The sequence below is a fragment of the Pteropus vampyrus genome, unplaced genomic scaffold (assembly GCF_000151845.1).
Source record: "Pteropus vampyrus isolate Shadow unplaced genomic scaffold, Pvam_2.0 Scaffold826, whole genome shotgun sequence".
Lineage (NCBI taxonomy): Eukaryota > Metazoa > Chordata > Mammalia > Chiroptera > Pteropodidae > Pteropus > Pteropus vampyrus.
The window spans coordinates 130,901-139,603 of NW_011889607.1; the positions used below are offsets into that span (position 1 = coordinate 130,901).

Below are 8,703 nucleotides of genomic sequence, written 5' to 3' on the forward strand. Positions count from 1 at the left end.
ATCCCATGTACAAACCCTAAGGTCCAGGTAACCAGCTCTCCAGAAGAGTTTTGGTTTAGTACAGGTTCTCAAATTCTAGCCTGCATCAAAATCATCTGGAGGACTTATTAAAACATTGCTGGGCCCAACCCCAGTTTGTGATTCAGTGGGTCTAGGCGTTCCTAGGTGATGCTGATGCAGCTAGTCTGGAGACCATACTTTGAGGACCATTGGTGTAGTATAAGGAAAGTGATAATTGTAATATTCGTTTAGTGCTCATTATGTACCAGGCACTATTAATATTGTCTCTAATTTTCTCTGATTCTATGAAATGGATGTTATTATTATGACCCCCATTTTATAGAAAAGGAAAGTGAATCACAGAGAGGAATTTCAGTTACTTGCCCAGTTACTCATCTAATAGGTAATAGAGCTATTTAAACCCATAGTCTAGTTCTAGAGCTCATTCTCTAAAACATTCTGATAAAAGATATAACCTGATGATTATGCAGCCCCCTTTTAAAAAGAATTTTTTCTAATTTAAAATATATACAGTATTATGTGAGCATCACATCAAAGACTGGAGAACCAGGTGTACCTGGGTTGCTGATTGCAAGGGAAGCCCATTTAGGCATATTCCAGCCAGGCGCACAATAACCCTGTGTTCAGCTAGACTTTTGTAGACTTTGTCTTCAAATGTCGTTTTTTTTTTTTTTCCAGTTTTTTAGATGTCTTTTTTTTAATATCTAGATGAAATATTACTTATTGCATCTGTCTCCCACCATCAAGTTCTTAAACAAGACATAAGATTATATTCTTTCCCCCTCTTCACAGAGTCTTCTGGACCATTATGGCAGTCAAGTGGTCTGGTGGACATTCTTCTCCTATCCTCTGCCTGAATGCAAATCAAGAAGGACTGGTGGCTTCTGGAGCAGAGGGTGGAGATCTCATGGCTTGGGGTGAAGATGGGACTCCATTGGGACACACACGCTTCCAAGGGGCCGAAGATGTTACCAGTGTCTTATTCTCTCCCTCCTGCCCAACCAAGCTCTATGCCTCACATGGAGAAAACATTAGCTTACTAGATATCAGGTCTCTCAAAGGTTCTCTGGACCATTTTCATGTGAATGAAGAAGAAATCAATTGTCTTTCATTGAATGAAACAGAAAACCTGCTGGCTTCTGCTGATGACTCCGGGGCAATCAAAATCCTAGACTTGGAAAATAAGAAAGTTAGCAGATCACTGAGGAGACATTCCAATATCTGTTCTTCTGTAGCTTTTCGGCCTCAAAGGCCTCAGAGCCTAGTATCATGTGGACTGGATATGCAGGTGATGCTTTACAAAGAGTACTTGGGTAATTTCTAAATGAGACGTGCTAATAGAATCAAATTATTGATCAGACTAAAGATATCTTGTAATTTTCTATTATCTACTAACATGTCTTCTACTGTGTGTTTCATGCTAACTTGACAAAGCTAACTAGATTTTACTTGCAAAGTAATCATTAATTCTTTAGTCTTCCTTTCTTAATGCTTTAATACTTTCCTGAAACCTGAGGATTCAGTGTTTGATTCTAAACATTTATTTAAACAAAAGGGCTTGCTGAAGGCAGAGTTTATCACCCGCTTTCTACAAACACTGTGTTTTTTTAAAAAAAAAGTTGAAAGGATTAGATCTGTTTTTATTTTAAAATTCTGGGGTGCATTGATTGAAATAATGTATTTTGGTGACCAGGATCAGAGCATTGTATTCATGCAGAGTTTTGAAAGGAACATCACAAACTAGCCCAAATTCAGAGGAAGGCCATCAAGGAGGTATATCTGTCTAGAAACCCCATAATGTGGAGGAACTGGAGATATTTTATTTTTGGTTTTCATGAAGAGGAAGAATGGAATACGCTGGTCTGAATAGAAGTTATTATAGAGAAGCAGATTTTGGTTTAATAAAAGAAGAAAGCTTTAAATAGCTTGAACTTTCCCACAGCAGGTGTGCTTCTTGAGAATAAATCTCTTATCACTGGATTGGGAATAAGCACGGCTTCTTTCTGGTGAGCACTTAGTACTTGCCAATGCTTACATATATTAATTTTCATTCTTATCACACCCTGATAGTGATTTACTTCATTTTTGGACATGAGGAAACAGATTCAAATTAAGTACCTGCATAACTGCCTCACTTAGGATTCAAACCTCAGTCTCTCTGACTCCAAAGCCTATATTTTTAATCTGTGACACCAGAGGTATTTAAGTAGAATATCATCAGTAATGTGGTAGAAAAGGTTCTTGGTTTGGGAACAGGTGACTTCCAGAGGGGAAAAAAACCCATTGTTTATTAATGTTATGTGCCCAGCATTGTTCTAGGCATTTAATCTACTTTCTGAACTATATACAGTATCTTCTAGGACTGTGATTCTGTTAATAGTATCAAAGGTTTTGTCTTTCCACCTTCTTGACCAGTGATATTTACCACTCCCTCCTCTACGCTCCCCACCTCTTAATTTAGAAATAGATGAGATTGGTTTTTGTTGTCACCGTGACTGCCATTCCCTCTCCCTCAAGTTACTAGTATTTAGTAGGCAGAATCAGTGTAGGTCCTGCGTGCTGGGACAGTCCTTAAACAATAAAGAATTATCCTACCAAAAATGTCTCTATTGCCTATGCCGAGAATTTTTCTAGACTTATGGGGCACAGTGACCCTATGACCTCTAAACTCCTTTTCCACTCCTAGGTCTTAATCAAGCCCTTTTAAACCTCCTACAATTTTCTACCCTTGGTCGTGCAGAAGGACCTACACAACTAGGTGGACATCTGTTTTAAGTAGGCAGGTAGTACAGTGTCTCTTTGACTAGTCGTTCTTTCATCCTTAAGCTATACCAGTTTTCAATCACAGGTTCATTATTTCATTACTAGGCCTGGCAATAAACATTTATGTGTGCAAAAATGACCTGGTATTCTTCAGATTAGGCAAGTAGGCATCCAGAATTTACCATTTTGCATCCAGTTCTAGGCAGGAAGCTTTAGCAGAAGGCAGCTGCTAGAGAACAGTATAGGAAATAAATATTTTGTCAAAAAGGAGGCTTAGGTAATTGCTTGACTGCCAAGAATTGCTAAGTTTGCTGTAGATTACCTTCTGCACTGGGTTATGATAATCACAACAATGACTAAGACAGCACAACCATGCTTTTAAGAAATTATTTCCTATTTGCAACAGCATGGATGGACCTAGGGGTTATTATGCTGAGCGAAATAAGTCAGAGAAAGATACATACCGTATGATTTCACTTATATGTGGAATCTAAGGAACAAAAAGAACAAACATCAAAAATAGTCACGAATATAGAGGACAATCTGGTGACAGCCAGAGGGGCGGGGATTGGGGGCTGGAAGGAAAAGGTAAAGGGTTAAAGGAGTACAAATAAGTTAATAGATAGTCACAGGGATGGAGATCATGGCATAGGGAATGCAGTTAGCATTAATGTAATGACTATGTAGAGCCAAAGGGGTAATGAGTAATTGGGGGGATCATTTCATAAACTATATAAATGTCTAACCAGTGGACTGTATACTTGAAACTAATAATAACAAAATGCTAAAAATAAATTATTCCCTACTGACATTGAAACTTAATTTCTTCCACAATTTACCTTTTAAAACCTGGTTATCCAGTATTTTAAATTTTAAAAATAGCCTATAGGGGAGTCCAAGAGTATAATTATAATAGTGGCAGTTCTTATCAGGTTGATTTTGAGAGTTATTTCTTTCTGAGCAAATGCATTTTATCTCAAGGTTGGAATTGAATTACTGCCACACAAAGTAGATATGTTCAGTATACCTATCCTTGTTATTATAGAAATCATAAAAACTATCTTTTGATTTAGATAGATTTAAAATAATTAGACAGAGCATACTCAAAGAGTCAGGAACCTTAAGAACAAAGTGATTTATTAAGATAATTGAGACCACTTTAAATAGGTACAAATTTTTATATGTGTTAAGGCATAATATTAAATAAATACATGTGTAAGCACCACTCAAATATAGTATAAAAACCTTTGGAAATTTGAAACCATCGTATATTTCTATAGCACGCATGATTCCTCCCCGTCCCATTTCCACACCTGAAAGTATAGGTACAAAGGTTTGTTCTTTCTGGAATTTGAAAGATTGCTAGTATCAACACTTAAGGATCAGGATGGTGAAGAAGGCTTTTTTTTTCCTTGATTTTTTTATATGGAGAGAGAGAACTTTTTGAGCAGGGTCACTTTGATATGGTTGCATTCACTTCCAAACATTGGCCAGTTGTCCACTTTTTCTCCCATTGATGTTTTATATGACTGTAAACCCCAAACTCTTGTATTCTTTTCCTTCAATATCTGTAGCTCTCCTTAGGGTAATATTGCATAAAAAGGTGATTGAGAAATTATGAAACACCTTGGAGTATTTGGCAATTAGGAAAAATAAAGCATAAAGAGAATTGTTCCAAGCAGGAACAATTTGGGGATCTTCAGTACTTGGAAATGATCTTGAATTGGTAATCTGGGATGGTTATTAACACATTTAGATGATTTAAGTAAATATAAAACTGTTAAAGGGAGTGGCTCCATAGCGTAGTGGTTAGCACGTCTGCTTTGTACACAGAAGTCCTGGGTTTGCGCCCCAGGTGGATCCACGGACCATACCCTGGGTGCGCCAGGCCCCTCACCTTCAGAGATCCAGTTCTTAAGGGGAAACGTCAACATCCATGGGTCAGGGGTGGAAGTGGATGGGGGAGAATTAAAGGGGAAAAAAATGTTTAAGCTGCTGAAAACACTTTGGGTATAGTTCATGTCTTAGGGGTACAGAAAGTATAATCCAAGCATGAAGGAGCTGAGTGAGAAACTTGTAGATATCTGCCCATTATAGTTAAGCTGGCAGATTTTCTGATATTTCTTTAATTTCAGTTTGTCAGTAGTATCTTGGCTTCGCCCAAATACCTATTGCTGGCCACTTAGTATAATTTTATAAATCCAATTCAAAAGGATTTTCAGTTCTTTCCCTAGTAGCAGAATATAGTTATTAGATTTCACTTCTTTTGAAAGTAGGCTGAGTTGACGTAAGTTAACCTTGAATAGAAAACAAATTCTTAATATCACCAGCAATAGTAATCTTGTCAATTCAGATCTATGCTTTTGACTATCTAACAAGGTCTTGCTTATCCTAGTGTCCATTTTAAATTCAGTTATAATTCAGGGATAATACAAGATGGTAAAATAAAGCTGTCTGTTCTCTCTAAAAGTATTAAGAACATTTTCCTTTCCAAATTGCTTACTACAGGAAGAAAATGAATCACTAGAGAGTAAAATCAATTCATAAAGCTTATTTTGTTTTCTAAATGGATTTTGATTAGCATTTTATTTAAATCAATTTATAGGTTCAAGATCATGATAGGGAACAACAACAAAAAAACAAATATACCAGGGTATTAAATTAATCAACAGGCATGTTTGGAATTTGTTTTTTTTCCAGGCAATATGTTAGGCATGAGCAAAGATTAATTAAATCTAAAAGAACTGACAAGCTTGTAGTATATGTCAGTTAATAGAATAAAAATTAATTATGGGAAAGAGAGAAGTGAAAGGAAAGGAAAAACATTCTAGATTTCAGTGGTATTCCAGATTTAGTTTATTTAGTTGATAGGCATGTAACCAGCTTAGACGAAAATTAATAAATTTCATAATCTATTTTACTTGTAGAGATGAGGGTAGAATGACTTAAAGAAACTGGCAACTGCTTAAGAATTTGTATTACTCTTTAGTGGGTTTGTTAATTGAAAGTTATTCAGGATCTTGTTTTCTAAAATCCACTTTATGGCCCATTGGCATTCTAGTTTCGGTACCAGGGTAACATTCCACTGGCATGTTGTGATGCCATCTAAACTTTTTAAAAAAATATTACTGGAAATGCATCCTACTAATCACTCTTAGACTACTTTGATGATTTTATTAGAAGCAGAATAAGCATGGTAGTTGAGCAAAATGGCTAGAACTCTATTTGACTGTAACTTCCTTTTATTTAAAGGTGATGCTGTGGAACCTTCAGAAAGCCCGACCACTCTGGATTACAAATTTACAGGAGGATGAAATGGAAGAAATGGAGAGCCCACAATCACCTGGTCAACTTTTAAACCCTGCTCTAGCCCACTCTGTGTCTGTGGCATCATGTGGCAATATTTTTAGTTGTGGTGCAGAAGATGGTAAAGTTAGAATCTTTAGGGTGATGGGAGTCAAGTGTGAACAAGAACTGGGATTTAAGGGCCACACTTTGGGGGTATCCCAGGTCTGCTTTCTGCCAGAATCCTATTTGCTGCTTACTGGAGGGAATGATGGAAAGATAATGTTGTGGGATGTAGGCAGTGAAGTTGAGAAGAAACAGAAGAGTCCTACAAAACATACCCACAGGAAGAAAACTAAAAGAGCAACTTATACCAAGCAGGGTGGAAACACTAATGCTTCAGTAACAGATGAAAAACATGGCAAAATTTTACCAAAGCTAAGTATTGAACATGGAGAAAAAGTGAACTGGCTCTTGAGTACAAAAATAAAGGGATACCAAAATATATTAGTTGCTGATCAAACTAGTTGTATATCTCTGTATCCCTTACATGAATTTTAAATTCAATAAAAACACTTGGAAAACTGCAGCAAAACGTTTTAGGTTAAAAAAAAATCCTGATTCTTTGTTTAAAAACTCGTGTAGAATAATACCATTCTGATGTATAAATGTTAAGACATTTGAGCAAAAGAAGATACTTGGATAATGCTTCATATAGTAAATGATATTAAAATTTGAGGGAAGAGAATTAATATTCACTCAGTACTGATCATATACCAGTGACTTTACATATATTTCATTTTTTATTCCAAATCAATTTAAGTGGATGATTTCCCCCATTTTATTGCCACGGGAATTGAGAGAAATGTTCTGTAACTTGAGAATCCAGGAAAATTGCAGGCCTAATTTCCTGCAAAGGATCTTGGTTGTCTTATCAAGCCTCCTGCCTTAAGCCCACATTCTGATCCAAATGTGGTCACATCATCAATTATAACGAGTTATTTTGGATCCTAGAATGTCATGAGGAACCTTACCAACTTGGAAGAGGAAACCTGTTCTTGTTCTTTGTTGTTTCTGAGAAGGGGGTTCCAGAGTCAAATCAGTTTAGCATATTATGTAGCAATCTAGGCCATGATGCTGGTAGGACCAAGAATAAGCTGAAGTCATGAAAAAGGTAGAGATGAGATAGAAGAGGTAGAAAATAAAGGCCAAGGTAATATGTCAAGACTAAGTTCCTTTTCCTCATGGCCTGGATTGCTGTCTTCTGCACATGTTCTTTCAGCTTCTGCTTATACTTCCTGCTCTTATATTAAAAATTTTAAAAGAGGGAATCGGTTACCATTATCCTTGTTTAAGGAGAACTCTCCGATAAGCTTAGTTTAAGTTAGAATGCTTGTTGAAAGTGACAGAAACCAAATTTGAATTGGCTTAAGAGAATAAAAAGGAATTTATTGACACATAACTGAGATGTCCATGGATAGTCAGGCATGTACTGCTGGGATAGCTAAGCTAATAGGATATGAGTCTGTAGGTGCCCCACCTTGTGGAAAGTCTCCTAGAGGTGAAGAGATGGAATCCTCACTGTAATTTTGAGCCTAAAATCAACCATGCCTGAAACAAGTGTATTCTTGAGCTTTTTTTTGTTTGTTTGTTTGTTTGTTTTTGGCTTAAGCTATTTAAGTTAAATTTTTAACTTGCATCTAAAAGTCCTGAACAATTAGTGGGCAGTCAGTAAATACTATTTAGTGATCTCACTTAGAATTTAAGGGAAGAATAATACCATCCTGGCCCTAAAAAATTATTGACAAAGGACCCTGGCCTGAGTAGTGACAGAGACGAGATTCTAATTTCAGCACTGGGCAAGATTCTTAGCCATACTGAGCTTTACGTTCCTTACTTGAAAGGGAAAGGGTTAAACTAGATATCCCCTAAGATGCTTTTGTGACACTATTTTATGAAATGAAAACAACATAATCATAATACTGTGCTTAGTCTAGCTAATGGTTTAAAATTTATTAAAATGTTATAGGAAAGGCTAATCATTGGTTAATCCCTGAAGGTTTTAGAGGGATCTCTTGAAAAATTACCCAAGTACAGCATTATTTTACATATTGAGCCTGAATAATTTTGTGGGAGCAAGGTAAGTATTTAAGCCAGGATTGAAACATCAGTCTTAAACATCTTTTGGTTTCTGATAACAGATACCCACTAAGACTGCCTAAGCAGAAAGTAAAATTTACTCTCAGGATGCGGGATATGAGGGAGCAGAATCCTCTCAACCTAGAGCAGAAATGTAGCTCAACTTCACTTGAGTCTGACCAGGGAAGCCTTTAAGAACCAAGGCAGCTTCTTGTCTCTGAGTCGCCATGGTCACTTGTTTCTGCTTCTTTCTACATAATGGCTTTTGCTTGACAAAAGATGACCTTTCAGGAAACGTTGAGATCTTGCTTCTAAGTGCATCCTCTGGTTCAAATAAATTTTTATTAAAATTCTTTTTTAAAAAAGTCACCTTTCAGGGCTACATTTCAATTTCAGAAACCAAGGGAGCTGTATATAAGTTCCACATCTCTGAAGAGAATCTGATTGGTCCAACTTAGTCAAGTGCCTATCTCTGATTCAGTTGGGTCTGATCAG

The 8,703-nt window shown here is 36.6% G+C and overlaps 1 protein-coding gene across 5 annotated transcripts in view; it reads left to right on the top strand.

Moving 5' to 3' along the window:
* The window catches only part of WDR53 (WD repeat domain 53), an 11,010-nt gene extending 4,346 nt beyond the window's left edge, over window positions 1–6,664 (top strand). Inside the window, exons 2-3 of one of the 5 annotated variants that reach the window (XM_011385916.2) lie at window positions 814–1,309; window positions 6,037–6,658. In XM_011385916.2, the coding sequence (XP_011384218.1) occupies window positions 830–1,309; window positions 6,037–6,630 (1,074 nt within the window). In that variant the 5' untranslated portion in view covers window positions 814–829 and the 3' untranslated portion in view covers window positions 6,631–6,658. The other 4 variants (XM_011385917.2, XM_023526352.1, XM_023526353.1 and 1 more) reach the window with 4 other exon arrangements.
* Window positions 6,665–8,703: the final 2,039 nt, after the last annotated feature.